The sequence below is a fragment of the Rhinatrema bivittatum genome, chromosome 13, assembly GCF_901001135.1.
Source record: "Rhinatrema bivittatum chromosome 13, aRhiBiv1.1, whole genome shotgun sequence".
Classification (NCBI taxonomy): Eukaryota; Metazoa; Chordata; class Amphibia; order Gymnophiona; family Rhinatrematidae; genus Rhinatrema; species Rhinatrema bivittatum.
The window spans coordinates 29038682-29054749 of record NC_042627.1 but is presented as its reverse complement, the minus strand read 5'-3'; the positions used below and the strand labels follow the sequence as shown (position 1 = coordinate 29054749).

The window sequence follows — 16068 nt, the reverse complement described above, 5'->3', positions numbered from 1 at the left end:
TCTGTGATCCAGCGGGCTAAGGTTGCCCGCGAGGCCGCTTCGCCCTGTTTCTTCCCGCTGTGAAGGACGAACAGGTGGGTCCATCTTTCGTACAGATTCCGATCTGTCCAGATATCGGACTAGGAGTCTGCTGAAGTTAAGATGGTGAAGAAGGCGTGAGTCCTCAGAGTCCTTATGTTAGTCTGGAGATTGCAGCAAGATGGTTTGGTTTAGATGAAAATGAGAAACCACCTTCGGAAGAAAGAAGGGGACAGTGCGAAGCCGTATGGATCTCTGTGTGAACCTGAGGAACGGTTCCCAACAGGATAGCGCTTGAAGCTCGGAGATGCGACGGGCTGAACATATTGCCACTAGGAATGCAGTCTTCAAGGTCAGGAGCCGTAGTGACAGACTGCATGTAGGTCTGAAGGAAGCTCCCGCTAGGAAGTCTAGTACTAGATTGAGATTCCATAGGGGCACTGGCCACTTTAATGGTGGTCTGATTTGTTTGACCCCTTTCAGGAAGCGGGAAACATCTGGATGGGTTGACTGATGCAGTCCACTTTGGCTCTGAAGCAGGCCAGCGCGGCCACCTGAACCTTGAGGGAGTTGAGAGACAATCCGTTCTTCAAGCCATCCTGCAGAAATTCCAGGATCATGGGGATTTTGACTGTCCATGGAAGGATCTCTCAGTCCTCACACCAGGCTTCAAATACTCTCCATATTCGTATGTAAGCTAGAGATGTGGAGAACTTGCGTGCTCAGAGCAAGGTGTCAATCACTGCCTTCGAGTATCCAGTAATCTTCAGGCGAGTCCTCTCAATGGCCAGACCGTAAGAGAGAATTGTCGGGTCTTCGTGGAGGATTGGTCCTTGCTGGAGAAGGTCCCTGTGTGGAGGTAGGCACAGAGGGTTCCCCACAAGAAGTCGTCGCGTGTCTGCGTACAATGGTCTTCTTGGCCAGTGGCCCTGTGGTGTTCTATCTTGTAGATGATCCTGCCCAGTAGTGGACATGTGGGAAAGGCGTACAGTAGGTCTTCCTGTGGCCAGGTCGGGATGAGGGCATCGCTTCCCCAGGACTGAGGTTCTCGTCTGCGGCTGAAGAACTTGGGAACTTGGGCATTGGACCGGGTTGCCAGTAGATCCATGGCTGGGGTTCCCCAGCGGTTTATTATCAACTGGAAGGCTGTGGTCGACAGCGTCCATTCCCCTGGATCTAGGCTCTCTCTGCTGAGGTAGTCCGTAGAGATGTTGTTCTTTCCCGCGATGTGGGAGGCTGAGATCCCTTGCAGGTTTGTTTCCGCCCACGCCATGAGGAAGTCTATTTCCAGGGACACCTGTTGGCTTCTGGTTCCTTCCTGGCGGTTGATGTAGGCAACTGTTGTGGCGTTGTCCGACATGACTGACAGACTCGCCCCGGAGTCTGTGGCTGAATCATAGACAGGCTAGTCGGACTGCTTGGGCTTCCAGCCGGTTTATGTTCCATCCCGCCTCTTCTTTGTCCCACTATCCCTGGGCCGTCAGTTCCTGACAGTGGGCTCCCCACCCTCGCAGGCTCGCATCCGTGGGGAGCAAGATCCAGTTCGATGGGGATAGTCTTATTCCCTTGCTCGGGTGGTCCTCCTGTAGCCACCACTGGAGCTGTGTCCAAACATCTGCTGGTAGCTGGAGGTGCATGGAATAGTTCTGGGACATCTGGTCCCATCGTGACAGTAGGGAATGTTGTAGTGGGCACTTGCCCATGGAACGACTTCCAGGGTTGATGTCATGAGACCGAGGACTTGGAGGTAGTCCCATACCTTGGGGCGAGCATAGTTCAACGGTTTTCGCAGTTGGCCAATCAGTTTCCTTCTCCTTGGGGGGGGGGGGGGGGGGGAAGAGGATAACCTTGTCTTGCTTGGTGTCTAAGCAGACTCCCAGGTACTCTAGCGACTGGGAGGGCTGTAGGCAGCTCTTGGCTGTGTTGATGGCCCACCCGAGATTCTGCAGTAGATTCTTTACTCTGGTAGTCGCCTGGTGAGTTTCCTCTGGAGATTTTGCCCTGATCAGCCAATCATCCAGGTAAGGATGTACAAGGATTCCTTCTTTCCTCAGTGTTGCCGCCACTACCACTATGATTTTGGTGAAAGCCCGAGGGGCGGTAGCTAGTCCTAAGGGTAGCACCCGGAACTGGTAATGATGGTCCAATATCGCAAAGCTTAGGAAGCGCTGATGGTCGTGATGGACTGGGATGTGGAGATAGGCTTCAGATAGATCCAGTGAAGTCAGGCTGTATTGCCCTTATGACTGAGCGTAGGGTTTCCATGCAGAAGTGTGGTACTCTCGGGTAACGATTGATGGTCTTGAGGTCCAAGATGGGCCGGAACGTTCCCTCCTTCTTGGGAACGATAAAATAGATGGAATAGTGACCAGTATTTTGTTGGTGCGTGGGTACTGGGGTTATTGCCTTTAGGCTGAGTAGTTTTGTCAGTGTAGTTTCCACTGCCATCCTCTTAGAGGGTGTGGCACGGTGATCTCACAAATTTGTCTGGAAGGATGCTGTGGAAGTCCAGATAGTATCCTTCTCAAATGATGGTTAGGACCCACTTGTCAGACGTTATCTCGACCCATCTTTGGTAGAAGAGGGTAAGTCTGCCCCCTATGACTTCTTCCTTCTGCTGATTCTCATTGTGGGGTACGGCCGGAGCCTGTACCTGAGCCTGCTTCCCTCTTGTTGTTTCTGTTCTGAAAGGACTGGGACCTGCCTGTGGGGGAGGTGCTTGGTAGTATGTGTTCTTGTAAGGTCTAAAGCACTGTGCTCCTCTGCCCTTGGTTTTTCGGGGAGAGAAGCGCTGGTTTCTTCTGTTCCTGTCCTCCGATAGATGAGGTACTGGAGATTTGCCCCATTTGTTGGCTAACTTCTCCAATTCACTTCCGAATAAGAGGGATCCTTTAAAAGGCATTCTCGTGAGGTTCGCTTTGGAGGTCGCGTCGGCCGACCAATTTCGGAGCCATAGTTGTCTTCTGGCTGCAACTATGAAGGAGATGCCCTTGGCTGAGGTGCGCACTAGGTCTGAGGTCGCATCCGTGAGGAAGGATATCACCGGTTCTAATGTTTCAGCAGACGTGTTTGCGTCTCTGGAGAGAAGCAAGCAGGCATGTGTTACTATGGCGCAGCAGGATGCAATTTGCAGGGTCATTGCTGCTACAAAGGACTGTTTAAGGATGGCTTCCTGTCATCTGTCCTGGGCATCCTTGAGTGCCGCTCCTCCCTCAACCGGGATGGTTGTGCGCTTGGAGAAGGCGCAGACCATGGCATCCACTTTTGGGAACCGAAGGAGTTCCTTGGCCGTGGGTTCCAAGGGGTATAGGGCTTCTAAGGCCCATCCTCCTTTGAAGCTGGCTTCCAGGGCATTCCATTCCAGGTCAATCAGTTGTTGTACGGCCTGCAACATTGGAAAATAGCATGAGGCCTGACGGAGGGACACCAGGATGGGGTTAGTCTTTGGCTCTGCAGTGGTACCCATGACTGGAATGGCCAGCATCTTCAGTGTGAGAGACATGAGAGCTGGTAACATCTTTGGAGAAGAATCGCAGCATGGTTCAGTATGGTTCCATCCCTAGGGGGATTTCCCCTTCCTCCAGGGAGTCAGTCTCATCCCCCGAGGTGTCTGTATCGCCTGTAGGGAGGCTCTTGCCTAAGTGGGGCACGTCTTGAGAGAACCGAGAGGTGCTTGGAAGATCTTGTGCTTCTGGTGGAGTCTGGGCCTGTGTCGCCGGCAGTAGCGATTGTGCCTTCACGAAGGTTTGTAGCCCTTTGAAGAATTCCACCCAGGAAAAGGTCCCTGGGTCCATATTTAATCCCGGCGGGTTTATGGTGGAAGCCTCCGAGATGCCTTCCTTTGCAGGCGCCAAATCAGAGATACAGAGGTCCGGGGTACTGTCGTTAGTGGATCCGGAACCCTCTACTGGCTATGGGGGGGCTTTGCTTAGGTTCCCCCTTGAGCCTCTTTGCACTGCTGGCATAAGGCGGAGGCCACTTCAGGTTGCGCAGCTCTCAGGTAGCAGGCTGGACAGAGGGCTTGTCCCTTGATCTTCTTGACCAGCAGTGCCATGACTTGTGCGCGCCGAGTAATTTAAAACTCGTCTGTGCGCGTTGGTATGCGCGCCAGGAGGCTCAGTTGTGCACTCCGGGTGCACTGACGATGTGTGCAGGATGCACGCACGGGCTACCCCTTTGTGCGCGGGCCTATTTTTCGTTTGTGCGCCCGGCTCGCCGCTGTGCGTACAGCTCAGTTGTGACGACAATATGGCAGTCAAGGGGGGGAAATGGCGACGATGACCATGCAGGCAAGATGGCGACACCCTCCCCCCCCCCCCAAGAGGGTCTCCACGTGTGTGGACCCTCACACCGGATCGGGGTCTAGCTCGGACAGAGCTGCTCAACCCGATTTAACAAACGCCGGAAGGGACAATCTGTGCAGCTATTCGAGCCTCGGAGACTTAAAAGAAGGTTTCTACCTTACCTGATCTTGGCATTTCCGGCTGCAATGGGGGGGAGAGGAAAATACCTTCACCGCCGTGCTAGATTAAACACCTGCTGCCTCTAAGCCACCCTGGGGCTAAGTCCATGCCGGGAGCCGACTACCAGACCAAGGCTTACCTTTGAGGGATCTTGGAAATCACCTCAGGAATTCTCGACTGGGGAGGGACCCTTAGGTATCACCGCAGGAGAGCGGGGCTCATCTTCTTGAGGTAAATTTTCTTTCTTCTTTGTTTTAGAATTACTAACATTATTCTAGTGTGTGGATGTTTCCCTGTCTGCTTGAGGAGACTGAGAAATACTGAAGAGCAGAGCTTCCTGCACGGGTATATGTAGGCTGACGTCAGCTTTGAAATCTGACTCCGTCTCCCATCTGCTATCAGGAGTACACTATACCCATTGGTCCTGAGTCCATCTGGCTACACGCTAGGAAATTGGGTTTAGTCTAAGGGCGAAACAACTAGTAGAAGCTCAGAATGAAATGAACATCCTTCTTGCCCTTCTGATCCATGAATGGACTTTTTGGAAAATGAATCCATTACCCCAGGAAAGGGACTGTCCTACTGCTGGCAGAACCTGAGGTGAGAAATAAGCTTCTTGTGAACTCTGTAGGACATTACTGTGTGGGATAAGCTCCTCCATCCTGGACAAGATGCCAAGGTCCTTTCAAAGACCAGTGAATTGAGGATCATTTCCTCTTTATGTACATGAGAGTATCAATGTGGGCAAAACAATGGCTTGATTCAAATGAAATGTAGAAACCACTTTTGGCAGGAACTTAGGGAGAGTAGAGAGAACCACTCTGTTGTGGAAAAACTGCAGGTACAGATAGTAATTAACAAATGCTTGCAGCTCATTGATTCATCTAACTGAAATGATGGCAATTAGAAACACCACTTTCCAGGTAAGAAACCTTATGGGAAAAAGACTCCAATGGATTGCTGGGCAGCTTCATCAGTTGCGGCAAAGACACATTGAGATCTCATGGCACCAGAAGCTTGGCAACTGGAGATCTCATCCCACAAGTTTTTCATGATTTTCAAAACCATCCACTTGAGAGTGGTAAACGGCAATGGCACAGAGATGCACTTTGACCAAACTGTATGCTCTTCTGGTAGATTGCTTCCTGACCGAAATAAAAAATGTCCTCAACTTCCTTAGATAGTGACAATGATGAAAATATCAAGCATTCAACATCCATGGCATTAAGTTGCTGGAAGGGAGGCTCGAATGGTACAGACAATCCTTCTCTTGAGTTAGTACAGCTGGACTCGATCCTGTAGCTTGGTGAGTGCAGGCCCGGATTTAGGCAGAGGCAACATATGTAACTGCCTCCAGCGCCAAATTTGTATAGGCTTCTTAGTGCCAGATATCTTTTCTTTTTTATAAACACTAAAATATGCTGTTGAGGGGCTCCTGAAAGCACATTTAAAAAAAAAAACCAAAAAACTGGAGGACATGAAAAGTCAAAATTAAAGAGTTACAAGGCAGTGAGAGCGCGGGAACTCCCATGCATGCTTAGTAGTAAAACTTTACTGAGCTAGACAGATGGGTCTGTTTGGAGCAGTTCAATGGCGTCACCCATGTGTCATGGCTAATTCAGCCCTACTTATTGACGGAGAAGTATTCCTTAACTGACTCCAAGGCTGAATGTCCCAAAGAAGTCAACTTCCATAGTTGTACATTTCATTTTGTTGATGAGATGCATCTACTAGACAGAACCGCTGAATTCATACAAAGACATCTCCCTCAACCATGCCAACCATTAAGAAAATTGAAGGAAACTTCAAGAATTTTACTACAATATTAATGCACTAGAACTTTTTACCTTGTAAATGACTTTTACTGCTTCATTTAAAATGCATGGCTTCCAGAATTCATTTGCTGTCTGAAAATTTAAAAACATTTTTTCAAAAAGTTAGATGTAAAAATATTAGCTATAAACTAGTATCCAATGTACATAATTTTTCTGTCAGCCCCATAGGTTACTTAGTATTGATGTTATCTGGCTTGCTCAAAATGCAAACTCCTCAAAAGCTTAATATTAATGGCCTCTACTTTATATTTAGAAGTGTAAAAAATTGATACACTGTAGTACATCTTCACTAGACAGATGCTAATATATCCTTAGACTGCCCCAAAATTATTTTATTTTACGTATTTCTCTCCCAAATTCCACAGTTCTCTAGGATCCATCATAGAATACAATTGACATACATAATAAAATACATAAGAAATTAAAATAAAACAAAATAAACATACATGTATATATTTATAAAATGAGAATTATATACTGGTAAAAAAAAAAAAACAAACACACAAAAAGAAAACATACACCCAGCACTTCTAAATGAACAGTCCTCCACAACTGTGGAGCTACCACTGAAAATGCTTTAGCCCTTCTTTTATGTAAATAAGCAGAGATGGCAGGTACAATAAGCTGTAACTGTGAAGATGAATGCAAATTGTGTGAAGGCACATACCTACAAAGCAGCCAGAGGATAAAGTACAGCAGAATAAATATCCAGACACCTAACCAGTTATATGATTGAGAATTTTCTACAACTGAAGCCAATGTGGTAAGGTTTTATGATTGAAAGACAGTAAATAGTTATACTCATTTTACTACTACATTTCATTAGCTACTCAGTCAACTAATGAAAATTGTTCCAGCACAAAAGGCTTAATTTTTTTCTCATGATTTGCTTCTATTTCATATAATTTCAGAGCTGCAACACTTATTTAAAAGAAATAAATGTTTACAGTGTAATTACAGTTGGCATGACAATCTCAAGGGCCAAGTTATGAAAACTGCCATTGCCCTTTATTAGGCTAAACTACTAAGATGCTTAGGAATGAATTTTAAAAATATTGTGCACATAAAAATTAGCATATACAAACATATGTACATCTACTCAAATAATCCATATTTTCAAAACTGAAAAATACACACTTTCACGTGCACATATACATGCATAAAGAAGTTAGCAGTCTAGATGCATTCCTGGGTAGGGCCAACATTTATGTGCGTAAGTTGCTATTTAACACAGACATTTATTTATTTATTTAGAACTTTTCTATACCGACATTCAAGTGAATATCACATCGGTTTACAATAACTTTGGGAAATAAGAAATTACATGTTAGGAGAGGGAGAAAGGAGTAGCCAAATCATATGCATGCGAAGTATGGTAACAATATCGAATGTTAACACTTGTTTATGCTAAAATATTTATATACAATATATACAGTATATACAGTCTGCAGGGGAGGAGGTAGCTAAGATGTAGCCGAGGTTAAGTGAAGGCCTGAGAGAAGAGCCAAGTAGGACATGCCACCCTGAATGTGCTGATCTTGTCTCATCTTGAAAGCTAGGCGGGGTTGGGCCCGGTTAGAACTTGGATGGGAGACACGCATACATTTGACAATTTACTTGCGTATTTCCACACTTGCCAATTGCAGATGATATTAAGATCCACATCACAGTGGACACACCTGAATGAGCAGAGAATGAAAAGTAATTAAGAAAGCTTGAAGCATGGTCGAAGATTTGAGATTCAACGCCAAGAAGTACAGAATCATATCTCTGGAATGCGGTAATCCAAAGAAGCTGTATGTGATTGGGGTGTGAAAAAAAAACTGATGTGCATGGACCAAGAGGGACCTCAGGGTAATAATGTCTGGTGATCTGAAGACAGTGAAGCAATATGACAAGGTGATAGCTAAAGCCAGAAGCACGCTGAGCTGCACAGAGAGGAATAATCATTAAGAAAAAGGAGGTGATAATGCCCTTGTACAGGTCCCTTGGTGAGGCCTCACCTGGAGTACTGTATTCTGATCTGAAGCCTGTATCTCAAAGGATAGAGACATCCAGAGTAGGGCGACCAGAATGGTATGGGGTCTCCATTGGAAGTCTTTTGAGGAGAGGATGAAGAATCTAAATATGTATACCTTGCAGAAAGGAGGTGCAGGGGAGACAGACTTTTCAGATACTTGAAAGGTTTTAATGATGGGCGAACTTTAAACCTTTTCCATTGGGGTAACAAAATGGAATGGGGGGGGGGGGGGGGGACGACAGGGAGAAGACTCAGAACCAATATCAGGAAATATTTCTTCACGGAGAGGGGGATGGATGCCTGGAATGCCCTTCCGAAGGAAGTGAAGACAAAAACAGTCAAATAATTCAAAGGGGCATGGGATAAAAACACTGTGGATCCATAAAGGCTAGAAAACGGAAATTAAGAAAAGGGTGCATGAAGGTAACCTGCTTGGTACAGCAGTTACTAACATTAACAGAAGGTATAGGGGATTACTACCCTTAACCAATAAGCCTTGATGTTTTTGAAACAACTGCAACTTCACTCCCTGTTTCGACGTCAGGAGTTAAAAGGGGAAGAGGATTCAGATAATAACCAACATGGGCCAAGACCTTTATGGTCTGGGGGTACTGATATGGAGACAAGGGAAAAAGCACAGGACTGCTTCTTCAGCCCAGTTCAAAAGCAAAGCACATCAAGTGGCACTGTCCGATTTTTGCACAGAGCAGCAGTTACCACCCTTATGAGAAACATGGGGCTAACCTGCATGGCAAGGCATATACTACAAGAGGATTGCTGGACAGAAAATGAACCATTTGGTCCTTTTCTGCTGTCATTACTATGGTATTATATATAAACAATAAAAAGACATACAAAAAACTATTACTCAAGTGATTTTTAATCATAAATCCCCCCAAAATACTAGCACACATTTTCTTCATATACTTATCTTTGTATTTAAAATATTTGATATCAAAGTATGGAAAACTAAAATATCACTACTTCCTGCTAGGAAAGTACCATTATTTCAATCATGAACTAAATTACTGATCAGTGCACACTGGTGTATGCAACAGTGTCTCACCAGGAAGACATTTTGTTTATTTCCAAACTTTCATATCAAACACTTTAAGTAGGAAGAAAACTACTTAGGTAATTTAAGGGGACATTCATCAAATCACGATGTGGCCTTATCACATGTGTTAGGGCGTTACCGCAGGTGATAATGCCCTAACGCACGCAACAACCACCAGATCATGACGTAAACGTGTAAATTAGGGAAAGGTGAGGGGTTAGGGCGGGGTTCGGGCAGGATTAGAAAAATTTTGATTTCGGTAGCACTGCGGACGATAATGTTTTACACATTATCGCCGGAAATAACACTACCTTTTTCTGTAGCACTATGGGAACGACAGCGTGCGGCGCATGAAAACGCACCGCTGCGATGCTGCACGCTATCACTTTCTGGCAGCAGCTCATCATTCCTGTATATTTATAGTGGAATGATGACTCTAGGCCTAGTGTGTATTGGACCTTTATCCTACAAGGTTTTTTGTTTGTTTGGTTTTTTTTTGGGGGGGGGGGGGGGGGGGTATATGCCGACAGCTTGCACCATGACTTTTTATGGAATTTTGTGTCATTTCTTTTATGGCTTTTTTGTGACACTTCTGAATTTTGGTTTCAGGTTAACTGCTGCTGGAAAGCAAGAACTGGAGAGACAGGGAATCTTTCTTCAGCAGTTCATCCTCTAGTAGTAGCGGTTGTAGGTCTTAGGATTTTTTCTGGGGCGGGGGGAGTTAGGTTTTCTAGTTCCAAGTTATATATTAGTGCAAGGGGTTCACACTCCATGATTCTCCTTGTTTCGTCTTGAAGGATGTTTTAAATCCCAAATATTATAGGATTTGAAATATTCTTATATCTAGATGTGTTACTTTTAAACTGGTTAAGACATTCTGTGGGTAATTTTAAAACAGCCTGCACAGCAGTAAAGTTACATATTCTTTGAAAATCCTTGCATAACTGATCAGGAGCAACATACGAAAAGTTAAAGCTGCTCCCAGCAAGGTTTAGTTTCTATGTGTAAACAGGCATATACTTTTGAAAATACAGAAGTACATGTCTGAGTCCTATCCTTGCCCCAACTCCACCCCAAAATGCTTACCACTAGTTCACTTATAGGATTAAGTGTGTACTTTTACATGGACTGACCCCGAGTTATTTTCAAACAGTTACTTACACTCATAAAACTGGGTTTTACATGTCTAAATTGCTTTGAAAATTCAGCCCTCCATTTTAAGGGCAGCTTCCAAAACTAACTTTATCCATATAACTTTGGAAGTTACGTGGATAAAGCGGATTCCCGCTGAGTGGGTAAAAAGTACACACATTTCACCATATGCATACTTTTATCAGTGTTTAAAAAACAAAAACAAAATCAGGAGTTTGCAAGGGTAAATTTGTCCCAGGGGGGAAAAAAAAAAAAAAAAAAAAAGCTGAGTGTGGATATTGCTTTTTCAAATATGCATGTACATCTGTATAAGCCCAAGGTTAGCAAATTGTCAAAGATACTCCCTGTGCAGGTTGTCTATGGCAATTTGCTAAACCTATCTGGAGACAAAAATATCTGCGTACTTTCCCACTAGACAGCTTAGTGAAAATGGCCTCCTATAAGCATAAAAGATGTATCCATTGCCACTGAAGGCAAGAAACCTCAATCCATAGATAAGAACTTACATTTCTCATCTTTGATAACTAATTCATAATTTTTAAAAACACAGCATAATACAGCCATATAAAGCAGCAACGAATAGCAGTGTTGCTGCTAAATTAACTGGAAAAATAAAGGTTTGATAAAAATGTTCAGTAAGCCTGTGCTGTAAACATTTAACCCACAAAAGCAACAATTAATACTAACTTGCTAATTATAAGAATCAGACTAACTCCATGCCCTGGAACAATTAATATACAAAAAAAAAAAAAATCCACATTACCAAGAGACTCAGCTCTCCCAATGTAACACCCACAGAAACAGGTTTGCTAGAATCTGTGATCTGCAAAAGAAAAGAACAGCAATTAAACTAGAGTTTAAAGATTAAATAATAGATTTGTTATGATGAATAAATATCAAATTCTGTGCTTCTCCAAAAATTATCTACTCCAGGCTGCCACTGTGCATGGGGGCAGGGTTTCTTTAAGAAAACTGCAGTCCAAGGCCTTTGCACCTTTAATCATTCGCATACAGTCCATTTCCCAAAGCAAAACAACGGGTTTGGGAGAGTCAACAAGAAAATCTGAAAAGTATCTATTCATTTTGCAAAATGTACAACAAATTCTACCAAATTCACATGTTCAAGAATCTGTTCATCATATATCCTAAAGTAAGATTTTCCATGCAAAATGATAAAAATTGTGAAACCTGCCAGTTGTGCAGCATATTCACCAGTTTAAAATAAAGGGCAACGTGAATGTGGTGAGAAAGGCCGATGTCTTTTTTCACACACTTCTATTTTCATTTCCCAGGCACGCCAGTGTCATTTAAACCTACATTGGGTTCATCATTTATTTCAGGTCAGTAATTTCACACTTTGAAAACCTGTCTTCTAATAGTTAAATTAAAAAATTAATTGAAACAACCATTATTTATTTAAAATTAAACTGAACATAAAATGATATAATTAAAATAAAATCACCACAATATAATAATTACAGTCAATGATCACAATGAATGGGCTTTGTGTGCTTTGTTTTTCTGACTAGATCTTCCTGTTAAGGAAAGATATGTACATTCAGATAAATTATGTGGGACATACAGAAAAGTTTAGTAGATACAGCGGTTGACCAATGATTCAAAGTAAAGGTTTCTTGTATTACAATCCAACCCCTAAATAATCTTAAAATGTGCTTTGCTTCCATGTGTCTGCAAAATGCTGCATACACAGAGTATCTGAGAACAAATAGCACATTTTAAAAGTGTGTTTCATTTTTCACCATCCGGAACATCTGTTTAACTGAAAATCCCTAACAGCAAAGTTAGAATTTTTGGCTCTACTAAATTTTCTATCTAGATCAAGTACAGTTTGTGTTAATTATTTTTATTTTATAAAATGTATCCTGCATAATGATCTAATAGTTCAGAATTGACAATAAAAGGACTTGAGACCTAGATTTCTTAAGTTGGCAGCAGTGAACCCTAATGGGCACCTGGGCCCTTTTTCTTAGCCTCCTCGTCAGTGACTAACTTCACTCCCCACCTTTTGGCAGCTGGTGGAGGGGTGGTATGTAGGGGGATGGAATAGCCAGATGACTAGCCTGGCCCATCAGGCCTCTGTATGTGGTGGAGGGAGGCATGGGGAGGACACCGAATCTCAGGTTAGCTGGAGTGCCATGGCGCCTTGACGCACCAGATACCCAGAGCCACAGGCAGCCACACTGTTGGCCAGTTTTCAGGATAGCTTCAGAATTCCTCATAGCAGACCACCTAATGGGCTGGACCTTCCAAACTCTGGGTCAGCTAGCCACCTTGCGGCCATTGTCAGAGTGAAGTTGGAAAAGTAAATCTAGTTGGGAAATCTAGTTGGCTGTTTGCAGCCCGTTCAGCTACAGGTCTTTCCCCCACTAGCAGAGATCCCAAAAAAGGAGCCAAAGAAGCATAGGTTGATATGCAACCTATCTTACCCCAAAGACTTCTCCGTGAATGCATTAATTCCACAGGAGGAGTGTATAGTGCACTATGCCTCCTTTGACAGCACCTTGAATTTGTTGAAGGACTGCAGCCACGATGCCCTCATGGTAAAATTGAACATCGAATCAGCCTTCCACCTGCTGCCAGTACACCCCTGACTGCTTCAGCCTCTTGGGATTCCACTTTGAGAGAATTTATTATTATGATATGTGCATGCTGATGAGGTGCTCCATTTCATGTGCTTATTTTGAAATGTTCAGCTCATTCTTGCACTGGGTGGCTGCCTAATGAGGGGTGGGTGTTTACAATATCATCCACTGTTTGGAACATTTCCGATTCATTAGCCCAAGCAATGCCTCAGAATATTTTCAGCTGTTCCACAAGATGCCATGGGAATTTGAAAACACCACTTGCTCTGGACAACATCCACCATTCTCAAATTTCTAGGCATCGAGCTTGATTCAGAATACATGACATCCAGGTTGCCATACAACAAGCTCAACTCAATGTGCTCTCTGGTGAAAAATGTAGCTCGAGTGTCCAAAGTCACTCTGAAGTGCATGCAATCTCTAATCTGCAGCTTAGCATTTGCTACTAGGGTCATTCTCATTGTCCTTGTATTCCTCAGACTCCTCATTTTGTCAACGAAAGATGTGCTGTGCAGCCATCACTGCATCCACATTAATAGGGCAATCAAAGAGGATCCATTTTTTGAAGAACTTTAAATGGAGTGATGATATGGCTTCTTACTCTGGTCTCCAACGCTGATCTGAAACTCTTCTCCAATGTGGCAGGGGCTATTGGTTTTGAAGTGTACTTTCAAAGGGCATGGTGAGCTGACACATGGCCTTCAGACTGGGTAAAGCAAATGTTGCTTACCTGATGTAACAGGTGTTCTCACAGGACAGCAGGATGTTAGTCCTCACAAATGGGTGACATCGAGGATGGAGCCCACCACGGAAAACTTCTGTCAAAGTTTAAACAGAACTTTGACTGGCCCCTACTGGGCATGCCCAGCTAGGCACTGACCCTGCAGCCAGCAGGGGTCTCCCTTCAGTCTGATTTTCAAGCTACAGGCAGTGCCTAGAAGTAAAAATAAAATGAACCCAACACCGCGGGGAGGCGGGCGGGTTTCGTGAGGACTAACATCCTGCTGTCCTGTGAGAACACCTGTTACATCAGGTAAGCAACATTTGCTTTCTCACAGGACAAGCAGGATGGTTGTCCTCACAAATGGGTGAGTACCGAGCTGAGGATGTCCCGACTTGCACCAAATGTACCCAACGATGTGCAACAGGGACAACAACTGGGGTGGAATTTGGTAAAGGGCATCCGCACCCTACCGGGAAGGTGGAAGGGTGTTGGTACATCAAGTTGGAAAAAGGTTACGCAAGACAGATTGGCCGAAGATGGAGTCCTGTCTTCCAGCTTTGTCCAAACAATAGTGGGCTGCAAAGGTATGGAGAGAACTCCAGGTTGCAGCTTTGCAGATGTCAGGAAGCGGCACTGATCGAAGGTGTGCCACTGACGTCGCCATGGCCCTCACAGAGTGTGCTTTAACACGGTCTTGAAAAGGAATGCCAGCTTGCTCTTAGCAAAAAGAAATGCAGTCCGCCAACCAGGAAGAAAGAGCCTGCTTACCCACAGGTTGTCCTAACTTGTTAGGATGGAAAGAGACGAATAATTCCTGTGAGAAACTGTACGGTCTAGGTAAAAAGCTAGAGCCCGTTTACAGTCTAGGGTATGCAGGGTCTGCTCTCCAGAGTTGGAGTGGGGCCTGGGAAAAAAGATAGGTAGTACGATAGATTGATTGATATGAAACTCCGAAACTACCTTAGGTAAAAATTTAGGGTGAGTGCGGAGTACCGCCCGGTCCTGCAGGAGCTTAGTGTAAGGCGGATAGGTAACTAGGGCCTGTAATTCACTAACCCTGCGAGCTGAAGTAACAGCCAAAAGGAATAACACTTTCCAAGTGAGATATTTAAAGTCACAGGAGTGCAGAGGTTCGAAAGGAGGTTTCATTAGACGACCAAGAACCAGGTTAAGGTCCCAGGATGGGGCTGGAGGACGCAAGGGTGGCTTTAGATGGAGTAAGCCCTTAAGAAAGCGTGTTACTAGGGGTTGTACTGAAATAGGAGTACCCCCAATACCCTTATGGAAGGCGGCTACCGCACTGACATGCATTCTGATAGAAGAGGTTTTAAGACCTGATTCAGAGAGATGCCATAAATAGTCCAAGAATTTGGAGATTGGACAGGAAAGGGGATCAAGGGACTGAGAAGTGCACCATGATGTGTACCTTTTCCATTTGTAGGAGTAAGACTTTCTTGTGGAAGGCTTTCGTGAAGCTATCAGGACCCGAGAAACGGAATCTGAAAGGTTAAATGGTTGAAGGACTAACCTTTCAACATCCATGCAGTCAGGGACAAGGCTTGGAGGTTGGGATGGAGGAGGCATCCGTCGTTTTGAGTGAGCAGATGCGGGTCCATTCCCAGAGGAATGTGCCTGCGGATGGAGAGATCCTGGAGTATTGGAAACCATACTTGGCGTGGCCAGTAAGGTGCTATCAGGATCATGGTTCCTCCGTCCTGGCGTAGCTTCACGAGAGTCTTTGACACAAGAGGAAGTGGAGGGAATGCATAGAGCAGACCGGTTGTCCACTTGAGGGAGAATGCATCTCTCGGCCGAGAGTGCTGGCTCCGAATGAGAGAGCAGTAATCGTCCACTTTGTGGTTCTGAGGGGACGCAAAGAGGTCTATGCGGGGAGAACCCCACTTGTGAAACAGAGAGGTCGCTACCAGAGGATCGAGTGACCACTCATGTGGTTGGAAGACACGGCTCAGCTGGTCTGCTAATACATTGTCTACTCCCGGCAGGTAAGTGGCCCTGAGGTACATGGAGTAGGAGAGGGCTTCCGCCCAGATCTGCGCAGCTTCCTGACACAGAAGGAAGGAGCCTGTGCCTCCCTGCTTGTTTATGTACCACCTGGCCACTTGGTTGTCCGTCTGGATTAAGATTATCTGATGAAATAGATGATCTTTGAAAGTTCGGAGCGCATAGCGGATTGCT

The 16068-nt window shown here is 44.8% G+C and overlaps 1 protein-coding gene across 3 annotated transcripts in view; it reads right to left on the bottom strand.

Moving 5' to 3' along the window:
• VPS13C (vacuolar protein sorting 13 homolog C) overlaps positions 1-16068 on the bottom strand; it is a 483673-nt gene that overhangs the window by 402931 nt on the left and 64674 nt on the right. For all 3 annotated transcript variants that reach the window (XM_029575527.1, XM_029575524.1, XM_029575525.1), the window contains exons 7-8: positions 11309-11368; positions 6329-6388 (exon numbers count right to left, since the gene is read on the bottom strand). In XM_029575527.1, coding sequence (XP_029431387.1) covers positions 6329-6388; positions 11309-11368 — 120 coding nt within the window. The remainder of the gene's footprint in view (positions 1-6328; positions 6389-11308; positions 11369-16068) is intronic.